Below are 19,346 nucleotides of genomic sequence, written 5' to 3'. Positions count from 1 at the left end.
CAAACCACTTGTACCTTTGGATAGCTGCTTTTAATCCAAGATCTGTCCTGGGGTCCGTTCGGCAGGTGATGCAGTTATTGTCCTAAAAAACAACTTTTAAACTTGCAGCCCCGTGCCCAATAGGAGTATCTGCGCCCCTCCGTCCCTCCTCCCCACCCTCTTCTTCATTAGGAATGCCCCTAGAACATTTCCTCCATGCTGAAAATTGCACAGGTGCCTTAAGGATCCAGCCTATGTGCCAGGCTGACAAAGGTGGGTAATAGGAGACAATCTGCCTGGAGCATTCCTAATGATGAAGAGGGTGGGGAGGAGGGACTGAGAGGTTGTGCCAGCCTAATGTATATACAATCTAAGCGACGCCCATTGGGCATGGGGCTGCGAGTTTAAAAAGAGTTTTTTCAGGACAATAACTGCATCACCTGCCGAACGGACCGCAAGACAGATCTTGGATTAAAAGCAGCTATCCGAAGGTACAAGCGGTTTGGGGGTCAGATTGTGGGTACAGAGTTGCTTTAAGTCAATGGAAGCTATGCAAAATGTTTGTAAAACAGCAGGTTTGGCTGTGTTGAGCTTCCTAACTACCTCTGTCTGCTGCAAGCAAGCCTGAGGGGTCTGATCCCTTGATCCCAATACAGTTGTATGTTCCTAATGCAGGACCTGAAAATATCAGACATTTATGGCATGTCCTGTGGATAGGTCAGATGAGAATATCCCTTTAAGCAAACTAAGGATAGTCACAATTTCTTGATCTGGAATTTGGTAAATGACCAGGTACATATTATATATGTTACAGGCAGTACAATTATAGTAGTAGATGCTGTTATTTTACAGCTAAATAAAAAAAAACACAATAACATTTTTACAGAAGAAAAAATATCTTTTTAGGCAAGTAACCTTTAACCTGCCAGGGTCCACCATAGTAGTGCTAGGGTCTCTACAGTAATAAGGTTAATTAAGTGTCAGCAGCTCTTCTCCCACTGGGATCACTTAAAAATCTAGTTTTGTTAACGTTTCCAGTAGTTGACCATTACATCTCATTGGTCCCATAACGGCACATTCGGAAAGTGAAGAGATGCACATAACTCAACACATGTTATTTCTGATTTCACAACTGTGATGCTTTCCTTAGAATTCCCCAACCTTTTCATTAAGAGCAAGAACTCCAGATGTCCAGATAAAAGATCTGGTTTGTACCGAGTAATCTGACAAAACTAATGTTTTCTTTGCGTTTCTTTATACCATCCATCGGCAAGTTCTTTGTCCTACATTTGCATGTTATTTACAATTAGTTCATCATTGGGGGCAGGGGGGACTGGTATTTTGGTATTCATTGAGGAAATGATTGAAACAGAAGAGACTAAAGCTTAAACTTTACGCGGCCGGACAGTGAGTTTTGGAGTGGCCATCTGGGGCCTTGTGCTCCTGGGGCCCAAGCTTCCCAAAACAGACATATACTTTCTATACTGAATGGCCTCCTTTTTTGCAGTTCTGCTATGATTTGCGCAAAATCATGAATAAAATGCAGTGATTATACTGATATTTTACCCAAATCATGGCAGAACTTCAGTAGGAAGGCCATTCAGCAACGCTAATGCATACTGTGTAGGATCTGTGCCATATGACTATGGCATCACCTTTAACTATATAGGAATTGGGCTTTAACTCAATATTTATTATTGTCCCAAAAATTTCATCTGCTACACCATCAGCGTTTAAAACAAAAACAACATTATGATAAGAACATACCTGACACAAAAGTATAAGACCACTGGACCAGACTTTTTGGGAAAGTCATGTTCAAGTACTCTTCGATCCAACTGTAACCAGTTCAAGTGCCCCCTAGAAAAGAAAGTCTGAATTATTGTTTGTCGATACATTTACAACAAGGTACAGCAGTAACATGTAGCCTTACTATATACAACAGTCAGTAAGTGCACAGGATTGAAGGAAATGTATAGTGTACAAAATGTCATATGAACTAGGCTTTAGGCTTTGGGCCTGTAACTTCAGGGAATCTAATCTCAGGTGTGATGGAGTTCCGCCACCCAACCCTTTTGTCCTGTGAGACATAAGCTGGCACCGGAAATGTCTGGCTGTGGCTTTCCCCTCTCTACAGAGAACACATGAATATTCAGCTATGCCAAATGTTCGGAGAGATCGCTAGTTATTGAAGGTGTATGACCACTTTAAGCTGTCTCATATTTCCAAATTTATCATTCTAATTATACAAGAAAGTATACGATAGACAAATTATGGACTACATCTGAAATGCGATTCCTCGTTGTTATTTTCCGACAGAGACATGAGTAAATCTTGAAACATGTTTTCACTTTTATTTTTTTTCCCGACAGAACGATGTCAGTAGATAATGCTGAAACACAATCATCATAGATGGGTAAATTAATAAATGCTGAACTCCAGATACTCAGATTTCTCTAAATTAGCTTAAATTGGAGACACAATAGGGTCTGGGCGGCTATAACTGTAATTGCTATACATGTAACACAGGCTTTATGTAGTGAATCTGGAAACTTGGCTTTGACTGAACTTTCTGAGTGCCTAGAGTCAGGAGTCTGACCTCATGTCTGTGACTGGTGTCTTTTACAGTAGTTAATTTCACATTCGAAGTGAATTAGAATTTATGGCCATTGTCACTACTGTCAATGACACATGTATGGCTTTCATTGATACACCGAGGGATGACAAATGAACAGGCAGTGAAATCATTGTTGTTTATGGCTCTGGGGCAACTCTCTGTAATTTTACAGCTATCATCCTTTTTGCTATTCTTATTTTAACACTTTCTATCTGTTTCTCCATTAGGTGATGTCACCAGTGCAACTACTATAGTATACTCCATCATGTTACAATGCAACAATGTGCACAGTGTACAAAGAAATACAAGGTTCTGCTAGAATACATAATTGATTCATTTAATCAATTTTTATCTGAAAATTAAGCACTATTTAATATATTCAATATCTAATAACTTTATAACAATATATATATATATATATATATATATATATATATATACTGTATATAAGCCTCTGTCCACTGTGTGACTCATGTCTAATACCTACAGTACAAGCATGTGCATACAGTATAATACAATTTTATTTGAAACCAGTTAACCTATTTTTGGAGTTGTACTCATACGGACTATGGCTAAATGAGAACACCACAAAAACATTGGTAACGCTGGTAAACAATAGAGATGAGAATTCGAATCGAATAGTCACCAAGATTCGACTATTCAAACGAATATTCAATCCCATTATTGTCTATGGGAAAACAATTCTCGGCACTTGGAAACCTAAATTCGACCACTTGGAGGTCACTTGGAAGTCCCCCATGAAACCGCCCTAAACCTCCCTAAAAAATATTTGCGAACGCTTTGCAAACGTTTACGACAATGTTCACACATTTCCTTCGTATTTCTTCTGCAGAGTTACATACATGATTCCAAGGTGCGTCCGTAGAGCGTCATGTTATTCTCGCGTATCACGCTTCATGCTGTACGAACGTTACTGGAACAATATGTATGACGTGCCTTTTTCTGGGCTACTGGAACAGTATATATCATATCAGGTGCCCTAAGTGGGCTACTGGAACAATATATATCACATGCCTTTTACTGGGCTACTGGAACAGTATGTATCACATGCCTTTTTCTAGGCTACTGGAACAGTATGTATGATGTGCCTTTTTCTAGGCTACTGGAACAGTATGTATGACGTGCCTTTTTCTAGGCTACTGGAACAATATGTATATTGTGCCTTTTACTGGGCTACTGGAACAGTATATATCAGGTCCCCTTAGTGGGCTACTGGAACAGTATATATCAGGTGTTCTTAGTGGCCTACTGGAACAGTATGTATAATGTGCCCTTAGTGGGATAAACCAGGGACACTATAAGTCACTTGTACACACAGGGTACTGGAATAAATACAGCTGCTGCTGCTGCTGCTGTTATATCGTCTATGCCTTGGCACTGAGAAGTGCTTTTGATTCAGAGATGACTTTTTCGCTAAGTCGTAGCCCTGAAAAGGACTTTTGGGTTCTATAGTAAGCCTGCCTAACCGAAACGCTACTAAAACCTATCTCTCCCTGCTGCAAGATCTTTCCCTGGCTGGGTTGAAAGCGCAAAGCGAGAAGTGGGAGCCAAGTATTTAAAGTTTGAGGTCATGTGGTTCAGCTATCCAATGAGGGTAGACGCCGTTTTCGCATTGCGTGCGTACTCCCAGGGTCCCTCATGGCCTCCCTGCATGGTGATTGGATTAAAAAAATCGCTAACTGCGATGGGAGGGCTCTCGAATGTTTCCTGCATATTCGCCACACTACTCGATTGAATTTGAATCTTTCGAATACCGCAATATTCGATCGAATATCATCTCGGTCAAATTGTATTCGCTCATCTCTAGTAAACAATTAAAACATAAACAGCAAAATATAAAACAAATCCCACATTTTACAAAATTTCACACAAATTACACCAACATACATGAAAAGCATAACAATCCCTATTAGTTCCTAAAACTGGATATAACCACTACATTGCAGTATGTAATTGTATTGCCGTAGGCATAAGTAAAATTGTAATGACTATAGCAGGGAAAATGCATAGTCTGCCAGATTTTTGTTTACATCAAGATCTGAGTCTTTCCATTTGGAGTGGTTTTTGGCTTGGCATATTTTCCTAGTCAATGTTCTCAGACTCCAAGATAAAGTAAGGGTCACTACTTTGCATAAGTGATGTGAGAGATATTTGTATATCCTTTCTTCCCAGAATTCCCAGTGGAGTAGGAATGGCCTTTAAGTCTCCATGTGTCTTTTTGATGGACTCTGCTTAAGGAGAACTAGTATGCCTTCAACCCAACATGATCAGCAGCTAGGTGTTAATTTCCTCCTGATCTCTTCCATTCCCACCTGGTTGATAGGGGAGTGTAAGGGTATGTGCACACTGAGTAATTCTGACAGAAACTCCGTCGCTGAATTCTCAGCTCACGCCCGCTTGCAGGCTGCAGCGGGCGCGTGCGTCTCCGCCCGTGTCATAGACTTAGACATTCTATGCACGGGCGGATTCCGTCCTCCTTCCAAAAAGTGAACTTGATCATTCTTTGGACGAATGAAAGAATCTGCCCGTGCATAGAATGGAGACACGCGCGTCGCAGTCCGTGAGCAGGCGCAAGCTGAACATTCCGTGATGGAGTTTCTGTCAGAATTGCTCAGTGTGCACATTTCCTAAGAGGGTAGCTTAGGCAATATTGCATGCGTTCCTGCGTTACAATTGCAAACAGGAAAGGAGCAGAATATATTTTTTTATGAAATATTTATTTATACAAAGTAATACTAAATACCTAAATATCCTATGGATACAAATATATATATCCAAGACGCCTTTCTACCCTCTCCCTTTCTTGGTCCTGAAGTAGAAGAAAACAAAAACTTGTAATTTGAGATGGGTACTGCACAGATTTCTACGGGGATTCTGCCTCAAAAATTTCCCTGAAATCCACCTGAAATGAAAGCCCCATTGATTTTAATAGGAAATTTGCTGAGGATTTACTTTCCATATCAATTGCTGACGTGTCAATTATGCCTTTGCACTTAAAAATTCTGATCAGATTCTGTTTTTAATCATGAAATCTAAATTATAAATCCAGGATCCTCATGCTATTCAAAACTTTTTTCTTCGATATGCCTGATTTTTTCATCTTTTCAGTAACTGTGTAAGCAAGGAAGAAAATAATAATTTTCATTTTATTTTCTAGCCTTTTTTATATGCAGAGAACTTTGTTTTCTGACGTAAACATAAATACAACAATACCAATACTGCTGCGTGTGAATAAGGCTTTAAGGACATCATAATCTCTTTTTAGCTAGACAGAAATAAGCTGTACACTGTACATAGCCCTTTTAAAACTCTGTATGTGTACAGAGGACACTGTCAAATGCAATTTATATTTCAGGGAAGTGTTCAATGTTATATGCCAGTGTAAGGCACTGTAGGGCATGTACCATATCATGTAATAGATTTCTCACTCACTAAACCATGCTCGAAATGAATTTATTGATCTGAATAGTTTTCGCCTCCTAGCATTATAAAAAAGGAAAGGATTCCACATAACCTTTGTATAGACATCTAAAAAGTGCCCAGAAAAGGTAATCATCCTGTATACTTTTTATGCTTTATTGCATGGCACCATTAAGTCTTTTGAACACTGATCAACAAAAACAAAAATCTGTAGATTATTCAACATAAATGTCTCACATGAATACATAACTATTTCGTCCTGTAGGTCAGTATATGGCACAGACAACAATTGAGTCTGTTCTGACAGGTCTCTATAAGCACATGTGGACATTGTAATATTTCCACATTCCATCTAAAAAATACTAAACTGTCCAAATGCTATAAAGCTGAAGCTGCTGTAAACTTCCATGGGTGAACAGCTATGTTAAAGTCCAGTTATGACAAAGGTTCAGTTGGACTGAGGTCTGGCCACTATTGTTTTAACCCATTTAAAAGGGTTGACTGGTTATTGTTAATGATTTAACACGCTGCTGGGGCTGCAAAGAACATAACTAACATGTATACTTACCCACCCTATTCCCTCAACGCTGCCAGTTTCCATTTTTCAAAGCTTCTGCTCACGTGCCACGTGGACAGGAAATGTCCACTCTCCAGAGACAGAATAGATCTCTCTATGACATCTATCCATAAAATAATGTAGTGTATTTTTCAGTTTGGTTTTTCACTTTTTCAAGTGTAGTCTGCTGCAATGTCCTGTGCAGTAAAAAAACATACCAACCAAAAATATGCCAACACATATCCCCAGACAGAGGCCAAAAGACCACACTTTTTACCCCTGTCAGGAGAAAGCACAGACTATTGTTATGTTTGCCATATGTGCCAGAAGTTTTTGCAGCACAAATTCCTAATTTGATTATTGCCTGTGGTGAGCTATTAATGGTATTTTATCACCTGGTTGCTGGGCAGGCATACAAGTATATGAAAATGGAACCTGTTCTCTACTCTCTTGCCCTCCATTTCTCTCTGTGCACACACTGAATGATGAACTGGGGCAGAACAGTAATAAAAATCCCAGCACACACCATGGGATCTCTGAAATCCCATTGCACGTTGCAGCGTATCTGAGAAAAACACAATTTATTTAAATGAGGAGGCCAGTCATCATTTCATGCTGCCTGTGGTTAGGGCAGCATATATCTGCTGACAGATCCCCTTTAAAGCAACCTCATAGGTTTATCTGCATTTGATTAAACAGAATAAAACCAGATAAAAGACTACCTGAAGCATTATGCAGAAAATCAGGGGTTGGGATCTGTTAATATTTTGTTAGTGTTTATACAGGAGTGATACAATGTTGTGCTAGTACTCCTCTAACTGTACAGAGATAAAACATGGCAATAACCCGGATTTGGAGGCTGAGTAAATTCTAACAGCCTAGTCCATTAAATCCTATGCAGGTGAGCCAGAGACTTGACCGATATGATTCCTGGAAGTGAAAATCCCTTACACTGTGTGACTTCACTTTGTCACAGCTCCAAAATGGATTGCTTATTCGAACCATTGCTTAATACATAATGCATGATTTCAACAACTTTCTAAAAGCTTCAATGCAAATCTTATTATTGAAAACTTCAAAAAGTAGCTGTTCCTCATTAAAAAGAATGAGAGGCTTGATACATTACTAAGAAGGCAAATATGGTACAAGCGGTGCTTACAGGCCAGAAAGGAACATTTTATAGGTGGAAGGCACAGGCTGTTATAATAGTGAGATCCCTTGTTTTGCTCTTTTTAACACACTGAAGGATCTCAGTGAACACAGAAAGGTGTTAGAGTGCTTACTGGGCTTATATAGAGCATATGGACCTTGCAGCAGAATAATTTCTGCAATGTATGAGTTACATAGTTACATATATTAACTATGTAACTATATGTAACTATGTAACTCATACATCGCAAAAAACTATGATGCTATAGGTTTCAGCTATCTAACAGATAGGCCTTCTTAAAGGGGTTACAAAATCATCGCCACTTTTGCCCCACTCTTGTCTCCAGATTGGGTGTAGGTTTTGTAACTCAGTTCCATTGAAGTGAATAGAGCTTAATTGCAAACCACACCTGAACTGGAGAGTGATGCTGTCTCTGGAGGAAAGTGGCCATGTTTTTGTAGCGCTGGATAACCCCTTTAAAGGACACATTGCACATGACCCTGCATACCAGTATGGGTGTCATTAGATAATGTTGTCTGTCCCCGATTGTGGTTAAGGACATGCCTCCAGTAAGCAGAAGCCTCATTAAAGATAGCATAAAACAAATAGCATACATTGATATTAAACACAATTTAACAAACTTACGTTTCATCAGTGAAAGATATCCCAAAATATTCCTTTTCCTTAAGATTGAAGTGGGATGCGACTAAATCAAGCAGCTCCTTGGCCAGCAGTTTTGGCTACAAAAGAAGAAAGATAAGATTTAGAAATGGCCGACAGCTGTAATATAGTAGATAATACAGTGTACATGGGCCTCATTAACTTATGTATCCAAGAAAACACTGCTATTGTGGTGAAGAGAAACAAACTATTGTTATTTAGTGATTAGATATATTCAGTTCTTCTTAAATGTACTAAACTAGGAAATAATTACATTACAGGGCAAAGAAGAAAGTTAAAGGGCTTGGGAAAAACAATAGAAGAAATAAACACTAGAAATAAATAGATTGACAGATAGAACATGTCTTATAAACATATCTGCATTAATGTAAACCTGTAACATGTAACATGCATTTTGATAAAACATCAGTCAGTTTTAGTCTTAAGTGAATAAATAGATCTATGAATTCCACATTTTCACATGAGAATCCTATTTATATCTCATACAGATGACTCCTATAGCTAACAATGTCTCATTACTGGCTTGTTTACTCTTGAACACAAGAAAAAAAAGGACACAGTGAGAGGTTAGTTGGGGGAAAGATCAGAAGCAACGTGAGAAAATATTACTTTAATGAAAGAGTAGTAGATGCTTGGAACAAACTTTCAGCAGAAGTGGTTGCTAAATCTACAATAACAGTATTTAAACATGCCTGGGATAAACATATATGTATCCTAAGGCCATGTTCCCAGTGCGTAAGTTTTGTAATAATAACGGGCGTGATTACTGCAGAACGTACGTAGTGGTACCTTTTAAGGAATCCCGGCTGGAGTGTATACACATAGGGGGACATTTATTAAGTCCGGCGTTTTTTACGCCGGACTTATAAATGTCCCCGCATCTCCGGCGCTACGGAGATTTATGTAGAGGCGAACTGCCTCTACATAAATCCCGTGCGCGTCGGTGCGCACAGCTGAAAACCTACGCCACCTGAAAGATGGAGTAGGTTTTCGGAGTATATTTGCGCAGAAAAAATTATAAATCGCGCGGACTCTGAGTCCGCACCCCCCGTAACGCCCCCTCCACACCACCTCCCCGCCCCCCGGCGTACTCGGCGGAAAGTGCCGATATGCAAATATTTTATTCGCAAATCGGCTATTTGCGAATAAAAGAATACGCAAATCTGCACTTTCCGCCGAAATTCATCCGTACGCCGGATGATATATGTCGCCCATAGTATACACTTCGGCCAGGATCCTGAGCGGCGCCACAAGAAACTGACATGTCAGTTTTCTGCGGGCAATATTCATTGAATAGCAGCCACAGAAAACCTGTCAATGCACACAATGGAGCATGTGGCTCCGGCCCCACGCTCCATTGTGTGCAGTGGGGAATTTGGATGGGGGCACGCGCGGATGCGTCCACATCTTAATTCAACTGGAGTAAAGATGATTTTTTTTTTTTACACCGGCCGTTCCATTAACCGGTCTGGTCACAGAACGGCCGGTCTTTTACAGAGTGGGAACTTGGCCTAAGATAATAAGAAGGGAAATACTAAAAAGACAGACTACATGGACCAATAAAGAAAAAAGAAAGATAAGAGAAAAGAGAGAGAAACAGCCATAGTCAAATGCGTAAGTCTATTTTGATGTGACTGGTTAAAAAGCTGAATATAAAATACCTCCAACTCTAGTAAATGTACTGTATATAGGAAGCACAGAAGGCTTCAGTGAATGTATTTATTTTTATGATAAAAAGTGGTACAGCCTAGATGACCTGTACTTCAATGGATTTAGGAGAAAGTGGTAATGACTGCATAAAACTAACACAATAAGATGCTGGGAATAAAGAAGAATATGATGTCAGGCCAGGTGTGGTCTTAAAGTAACATGTACAGGCCACCTCTTTACCCCCCCAGACTAAATGTCCTCTTTGTTTTCAAATGTATGGGACAGTACAATAGTTTGCTTCATTATTTCATATGGGAGCATCCCAAACATACAGTATACATTTAAAAAAAAACAAAACAGGGAACCCAAGTCCAGCAACATTACTCTGGCCTAACTGGGCCATCCTGAAGCCAATGACTGGTCTCAGTGGTAGACAGCTAGACCACTCACTGAGGCTAGGATTTGCTGCAGGGTGCCCTGGGGAAATTATCAGGGGAACATGAAGACTGTGTCATCCAACAAAGCAGACAAAGTAACAAAGGGATGGTGAGGGCTGGAGAGTGACCTGATTGGACTAAAGCTAGCCACACACCTTCAATAACTGACGGACCAATGATCGTTCAGCTGTCAGTTATGTCTCCAGCCCCTGTCTGTCCTCCCCACACACAGGAACATAAGGGTAAGCTGCAGTGAGAGCGCTCTTATTGTGACTAATCTCTCTCTGAACAAATCTGTACAGGAAAGAACAGGCATTGGGCAGGGGTGTAGGGAAGGGCATGGGGGTGGGGGGGTCATCTGCCACAGAGCAAGGCTGGGGGCACTAGCCGCTGTCAGCAGCTTTACTCAACTGACAGAGGGGCTCTGTGTATCGAGTGGCTGCACACAAAGTCTCTTAGTTAAAGGGTCATAATGTGTATTGTAATTCATTTCCAGAGTTTGACACTATTACATTCAGAGGGTATGGTGTATGGCAGTATTATAATCAGGGTGTGTAAAAAATAACACTATTCGTAGTTTAGAGGATAAGATTTTGCTGCAAAAGTGAGAAGCTGAAGATATCTGGACTTCAAACTGCAGAGATGAGATGTGGATGGAAGAAGTCGTGGTAGTCCAAATCAGAGGGAGAAGAAAATCAATAACTCCAGAGAAGACGTCACCTGTTAGACACTGAAATATTAAAAATGCCTGGCCAGCACTCAGCCTCTGCCCTACAGAAGCTACAGACTAGTCATTATAAAAATTATTAATCATTCCCCTTCCTCCATGTCCCTTACTGGAATTATGAAGTCTAAAAAACAAAACAGGCTTGTGGGGGGCATACTGTTCTGCTTGGCCTGACAGTGAGTGTGGACAGATGTAAACTTATGGGGGGGCATACTGTTCTGCTTGGCCTGACAGTGGCTGTGGACAGATGTAAACTTGTGGGGGGCATACTGTTCTGCTCGGCCTGACAGTGGCTGTGGACAGATGTAAACTTGTGGGGGGCATACTGTTCTGCTTGGCCTGACAGTGGCTGTGGACAGATGTAAACTTGTGGGGGGCATACTGTTCTGCTTGGCCTGACAGTGAGTGTGGACAGATATAGCCGTGGGCTGCTGAGGCCAGGGACTATTTTGCAGTTGTGGCTCTTTTGACGCTGAGAGGGGTATGAAACAGAATCTCTGTGCCAGGTGCAGGACAATCTAGTTACACCTCTGCATTGTGATTGTGGTTGTAATTGCACCATGCTTTCCTGCCTACCCAGTTTTGGTATAATAGATCACTCAGTCACCGTGATTTTATCCTTTCTTGTAAAACGATATATCTATTGTCCATGTAATGTGTAAACATCTTCTATGTAACAGCTGTAACAGGCGATGACTGTTACTTGTGGCCACACTTGTATGACTCACATCTTCTTCCTAAAGTGAACAATGGGTCTACACTGTCAGTTCAGGAAAATCTCAGCCAATGCATGACTGGAGATCATACACTATATAAAAGACTTCTGTGTCATAGATGAGGACAGTCTTAGTGGTTGTACACACAGGAAATCACTTTTATAAAGTTTTACATTTATTTTATGCATTTAAACACCAATTAAACAGCTTTCATAGTAATTATGAGTTTTTAATATGTCTGTTTCCTTTCTGTAAACACACACAATATATTGAATATGGCCTGAGATTTCAGGACAGTTCCATTTTTAGAGAATTCAGAAAAACACTTTTACCAGCACATCTGCATGATCATACTTCCACTACTGTGAGACTGATGAAAGGAGAATGTAAGGCAGAAAATAAACCAAGTCTGTATGTAAAGTAGGAGAAATATTGTGGACTATATAAAGAAGTGAGCAGGTTTGCTACAAAGACGTACACAGAGTGGTTGGTGAAATATGGGCTGCAATGTTGCTGTAAGATAATTAGATGTTAGACAGGGTTCACATTACAAATATGTCTACCGAGGCACAGATATATCAGCCCCCTGTCAAGACCCTGTCAGACATGGACCCCATTTATTTCCATGGCCTGAATGTAGTCAGCTAGTGAATTAGTTTGAATGATAACTTGGTAAAAACTTGGTGAAAAGTGTGTTAAATGACTCAAAAGTGCAACTTACCATGTTTCTTTCTCAGGGTGGGTTCATAGTACGGAATTCTTGCGGACAATGTCCGCGGAATCCCGTTGTGTGTCCGCGCGCACGGGCGCGCGCCTTTCCGCCGGCTCCATAGACACCATTCTATGGGCCGGCGTATTCCGCTATCCGCCGAAAGAAGTGACATGTCACTTCTTTCGGCGAATAGCGGAATACGCCGGCCCATAGAATGGTGTATATGGAGCCGGCGGAAGGGTGCGCACGGACACACAACGGAATTCCACGGACATTGTCCGTGAGAATTCCGTAGTACGAATCTACCCTCACAGTGAAAACTAAGAATTGTGCAGGAAATCACCTGAATGTAGTCTCTAGCTGTCTAGGTTGAGGTCATAGAAGTAAATAGGGTCCGTGCCTATCCATGCACAGCTATCTGTGTCTCAGAGTGTGCTTGCAAAGAGAGGGGAAATGAACTGTTGCTGATTGGTTGCTAGGGGCAACTGAGCCAGTTTCACTTTACACCATGTTTGATAAATCTCCCCCAAATTTCTGATTGGCTAAGAACATGGGACATTTGTTTTTTTTCATTTTACTTTACATAATTTTTTTTATTATCATGGTTGTATAACTTTGCGTTTATTTTTTATTATTTAATTTTTTGTCTATTTGTTATTATTATTTGCAGTAATAACACAAGAAATTGATTAAGGAGAACTGAGTTGAATAATGTTAAGTACAAGAAGGTAAATTACGGAGCGTCCTCTGGATGACATTGCATCACCTTGGAAGATGTACACTACTGTAAAACATTTGTGGTTCCCAGGCATGTGTGCATGAGAAACGGACACATTCCTGTTCTCATTGTGCCTGCTGAGTAGGGGGCTCACTGTCTGAGAGCGCTAGGATTCTCCAACAGTTTTTTATTAGACCAACGAAACATTAGAAAAGAATTTGTACACTGTCATTCCCACTGCTTTCTTTCACTTGGTCTGAAAAAAAAAGACCCCCCCCCCCCCCCAAAAAAAAAGGACGCTCATGAATGTTCAGCAGATTCCACAAAACACACCTCTGTATTCAGAATATACATGACCTTTTAATAAAACCCAAGCAAATCATTTCTGAGCAGGTATATTGTAACTTCTATGGCATACATCATGTATCCACAGGCCACCTATTTACCCACCGCAAGCGAAATATCATCTTTTTCTAGTAGTAGACTTCTTTATTATTCCATTCGAAAGCATCCCAAAGGTTTTTATTTTTATTTTTATGGGAACCTATGTCCAACAACATCACTCTGGTCCTCACTGGGCCATCCTGCAGCCAATGATTGGTCTTAGTGGTAGACTACTAGACCACTCACTGTGGCTAGGATTTGCTGCAGGGTGCCCCCGGAAATCATCAGGGGAATATGGAGAATGTGTCATCCAGCATCATCAAGTAAACACAATAACAAAGGAATGGTGAGGGCCCGAAAGTGACCTGATTGGACTAAAGCTGGCCACACACCTTCAAAAACTGATGGCCCACTGACCGTCCAGCCACCAGTTATGTCTACCCCCGCTGCCCGTCCTTCCCATACACAGGAACATAGGGGTATGCTGCAGCAAGAACACTCATACTGCAACTTATCTCGCTCTGAACAAAGGGGTTTGTCGTGATTTTCTATCACGGCTGATCCCTATCATCACTGACATCATCTTTCAGTTGTTTTTCGGGATGGCCACATACACCTTAGATTGACGGCCAAATCCACCGCAAGCATCGCGTTTGGCCGTCTAAAGTGTAAGGTGTATGGGGACCTTAAGCAAACGTAACACAAGTGAATGGACTGCATTGTTATTTTAGAACCCTAACAGGCAATTTTTTTTTCTAAATCTTGGACAAGTAAAAGGGCAAAAGGTTCCTCAGACTATCCCTATACACATTACATTAGAACAAACAGAATGGGTACAAAGATCGGCTAGAAAAATTGTGGACAGTCTGAAGAAAGAATATAAATCTGTATAGTCTGGAGGAAAGAAGGGAAAGGTTCAAGAGGAAAGTGTTTTTAATAAAAAACAACAACAACAACAACAACAACAACTGAACAATAGCACTAGAAGCCACAATCTGAGGTTAGTTGTAGGGAAAGATCAGAAACAGTTGCTACTGTGTAAACAAAAAACAAAAAAACCCAATGTATCTAATTGCCTAATGGCACATTTGCTTTAAGGTGAGAAGCAGCCACATCTACTAAAACAGGAACAAAATATTAAGGTATTATTCATGTTTGCGCCGATCAATAATCCATATATTTGTCTGTAAAATATGCATTATTAACATAATAAAATGAGCTGGCCAGCATTTACCAAGCACCTAGGCTCGTAATTGACTTTCTTGAGAAATCCACTAGTGAACTATGAGTAATACCATGTATATATGCAGAGGCCGGGAATAAAAGGACAACCTGGGGGAAGGTCTCCGCTACAGAATATTCTAACAGCACAGTTCGCAATGCATATTTCAACTGATTTATTTGGATTCAGTTTGTTCTTTCACATATGCTGCATGTTACGCTCACCTTTGCAATATTCACATGGTAAGAGCTGCCACTGGCTATATCCTTTAGCTTGTTCAAGCTGTCCTGAACTAACCTGCATTTTGCTTACCACTTTTGCAAAAATAGCAAAAAATAATGTTTATATATTTTATGTAGTGAAATCCCTACAAAGTCACCTCTTTGAGACGTCAACCCTAGAATTTTTTTTAATCATTTATACCTATGTAAACACTCTGGAGCAGATGACTCTAGACTATTCCTTATTGCAATTTTTTGTGGTCATCCTAAACTTGTTTCATTAAAGTGTTACTGTCATTTAAAATAACTTTTATGCAAAAACACTGCAGGGACACCATCACCTCCGGGAAGGAACAACCAAGCCAAGGAATGTCTCCAGTCAAGGAAACCACCCAAGCAAGGTATCCATCCACAGACAGCTGTTTCAGGGTGTTTGCCCCTCATCAGTGTGGAGTAGGATTCTGGCTAGTGGGAGCAATGCTTGGTAAGTGCATGCAAAAAAACTCTGGTTGACCAGCGTACTTTTTTAAAATAACTTTTGACATGTCGTCAGATATATTGATCACAATCAGTCCCAATGCTGAGACCCTCTGCAATTCATAGTTACAGCCGGGAAGAGAGCACATCTCTCCCCAGCTGCCAATCAAACCAGACTCATTACAGTCTATGAAGTAAAACAATTGGATATTCAATGCCTCTGCACTCCCTCCCCCCCCCCCCCCCCCCGCCCAACTGTATCTCTGGTTCACAGCAGGCAGCAGTTCTGAGACCTAGTGTGATCAATAACCTTTAACTATGAAGAATACATTTTAATTAGTTTAGAGTTCCCTTGGTTCCACTGTACATATGATGTGGGGTTAAAGTACACATCCTAACACAAAAGCAAGTACATCGCACATAAAATAGAGTAAATGGCAAACTCATACAGAGGGTCCTGTCCTCAAGGGCCTACAATCTACATGATGGGTGGAGAGGGGGCTTAGTAGCTGGGGGCACATATGAGCAGCTAAAGCAGCAGCTCATAGTTCATACGGTGCCATATGGGGGTATGGTGCAATATGGTGGTAGCAAGTTTGTTGTAGGTTATGAATAGCTGAATAAAAGAAAGAATCAAGCGCAAAGCTTTCCTATAACCAAACCCATGGGGTTCATGCAGAAGACTGGAACACAAGTCATTTCATTTACCCATCTTTATATGATTGCCAAGTAAGCACTAACTGGAAAAGTTCAAGCTGAATACGTGGACCTTCTTTTATATTATGTACTGTAGCTGCTCCTGTAGTGAACAATTCAAAAGCAAAAAATTGCTGATTGTGTAGATGTGGTTGTCAACCCTGCTTCTTGACTAATTGTAAAGGTCTCCAATATGTCAGGTATTTGTGTCAATTTCAAGCTTGTTCACAAATAATTCTGCTACTCACATTTGATTAGGGAATCTGACGCTATATAATACTGTTTATTATTAATATATATATTATATATATATATTTTTTTTTGACAAAGCAATTACTTAATTCTTGCAGAGTTACCTATCACAAAATGTATGAATAAATACATCAGTGGTCTAGAATATGAGACCTCACTCATTCAGCCACAGAACAAAGGTGTGGGCAGGTTCTAATGGAAAGCAATTCAGTTAATCTACACACAGATTATCTGACTGTCAGTCTACTGAATGATGTCATTGTTTCTGGTTTGTCTTCAGCAGACAGAAGATAGGATTACATGTATTTGAAATCTGAATTCATTATCTCTGTACAATTTTATTAATCCTGGCATTTGAGAAGGCACATTCTTTCTTTAGTATAAGAGCAGCCCTCTAGCACAGAGACAATGGGCCTCATGGATAACAACTGGTATAGTGCTGACCACAGTAACTAATGATATTACTTGTTTCATTATTAAATATGCTTAGAAAAAATGAGAGGGAACTTGGTCATGACAGATCCTTTGTGTGATTGTTTGCTTTGTCTGGTTGTTTTTCTTTTTTTATGCATTTTCTTTATTAGCCTTCATGTTACCTAACTTTTTACTTTTGGCAAATCTACATGTGTTTTAGGTAATTGATAATACAGTACATACTTGCCACAATTGATTCCATTATGAAGGAGCAGGTATACTGTGCTGTAGGCAAAAACATAAAAGATACCTGCATTTTGTTCAGACTTTGGAAGATGATAAAGGAATTGTTGTGCCCTGTTGCCTTGCCCTAGTGTCAAATCTCCCCAAAGGCTATGTTCACACTAAGTAAAAAGCATCAGCTTATTTTTAAAATGACGTCTGTTATCACAGCATGTTAACTGACCTCATTGATGGACGTCCAATGCACACAATATATTTAATAACGGACAATGTCTGCAAAGATGTCAAAATAATGATCATGACTTTGTCTTTTGCAAACAGAGGGCGTTATTTTTTACTTGTTCACGCACAATTTTTCTTTTTTTACCGACCGGACAATTTTTTTTTTTTGTGCTTTGGTTTTTTCCTCCTCGTGTTTAAAAGGCCATAGCATTCTCATTTTTTCACCTACAGACCCACATGGGCCCTTATTTTTTGCGCCACTTATTGTACTTTGCAACGTTAGGCTTAACTTTTGCATAAAGTACGCTGCAAAACCAGAAAAAAATAAAATGTGTGATGAAATTGGAAAGAAAATGCATTTTTTAAATTGGGGGAGTATCTGTATTTACGTTGTTTGCCCTAGGGGAAAACTAATGTGTTATATATGTTCCGCAAGTTGTTACGATTACAAAGATATGTAACATGTATAACTTTTATTTTATTTGATGGCTTTTAAAAACTTAAAATTTTTTAATAAATTAATGTTCCTTTAAAATCGCTCTATTACCATGCTTATAGCGCTTTTATCCTTTGGTCAATGGGGCTGTGTGAGGTGTCATTTTTTCCGCCATGATTTGTACTTTCTATCGGTACCTTGATTGCGCATATACGACTTTTTGATAATTTAATAGTTTGGACAATTACGCACGCTGCGATACCAAACATGTTTGTTCATTTATTTATTTTTATTTATAAAATGGGGAAAGGGGGTGATTCAAACTTTTATTAGGGGAGGGAGTTACAAAAACATTTATTTACTTTTTTACACATATGCTAGAAGCCCCCCTGGGGCACTTCTAGTATGTCTGCTCTGATCTCTCATAGAGATCTATGCAGTAAAGATATACCGCATAGATCCATGAGATAGGCACTCTATTGCTTTCAGCTGCTGCAGCCGAAAGCAATAGAGTGCCGAGCCGGAATCAGTGCCATTATGGTGCAGACCCCTGCCGAACTCAGATTCGGGGATCACTCCTCCGCGACACTCTGCCAGGCAGTTGGAGGCCATGATGCTCACACTAAACTTTACCTATTTCTTTTTTCAAGTGACAAGAGAGCCAAAAAACAACAATACATTTTAGCCACAGGGGAACGTAAGGGTATATTGGGGGCTTGTGATCTTGAATTGCCGCAGGAATCCTTTTTTGGCTAGGTTGACGCTACCATTGGTTTTCTTTGTGCTTTTTATAACTATGCAGCATTTAAAAAAACATTGAAACCTGATGGAATTATAATTATGCAAAGCAATTCATCATACAAAGAATCTATAATAATTGTGGAAGCCATGACACTAAATAAGACCAACTGCGACAAAACAATATCCAGGGACTGGCAAAACAACCGAGAGGTTATGTATTTTAACTCACATTGGCTTGTCTCTCTCTACTCAGAACTGTCAGCTTTGTCCTTGAATCTTACAGATCAGACCAGCCTGGCTATAAAGTGTTGTGACATCTCTCATTGTGCTATAGAGGCAATGCCAGGGGCATCAAGAAGTGAAACATTATGCAATGTTTGCACCAAATACTGTACACTAAACCTTGGTGCACTCTTGTTGCACTCTTGCAATAATGTGATCGAATAACATACAGAATATAACACAAGGTAAGTATTAATATAATGGCTATATGCCAATCACACATAAAGAGCTTATAATAAATTCTTAAGTAATCTATGTAAACTAAGCTCTGTCTCCGTGTAATAGTCTAGAACATAGCGGGCAATGGCCAACTTTACAGAAGCTGGGTCATATGGATCCTGACTACATCTGGGCATATGAGGTTAGCCAGTT

General features: G+C 40.0%; 1 protein-coding gene across 7 annotated transcripts in view; it reads right to left on the bottom strand.

Annotated features, from left to right (window-relative positions):
* The window catches only part of FRMD4A (FERM domain containing 4A), a 318,619-nt gene that overhangs the window by 115,158 nt on the left and 184,115 nt on the right, over positions 1–19,346 (bottom strand). For 6 of the 7 annotated variants that reach the window (XM_069978544.1, XM_069978535.1, XM_069978572.1 and 3 more), the window contains exons 3-4: positions 8,389–8,483; positions 1,747–1,839 (exon numbers count right to left, since the gene is read on the bottom strand). In XM_069978544.1, coding sequence (XP_069834645.1) covers positions 1,747–1,839; positions 8,389–8,483 — 188 coding nt within the window. Of the gene's footprint in view, positions 1–1,746; positions 1,840–8,388; positions 8,484–12,675; positions 12,754–19,346 lie in introns of those variants that run through there. The other variant, XM_069978563.1, reaches the window with a different exon arrangement.

Source organism: Dendropsophus ebraccatus, chromosome 1 (genome assembly GCF_027789765.1).
Source record: "Dendropsophus ebraccatus isolate aDenEbr1 chromosome 1, aDenEbr1.pat, whole genome shotgun sequence".
In the NCBI taxonomy this organism is placed as follows: domain Eukaryota; kingdom Metazoa; phylum Chordata; class Amphibia; order Anura; family Hylidae; genus Dendropsophus; species Dendropsophus ebraccatus.
This window is presented reverse-complemented; position numbering and strand designations above follow the sequence as displayed.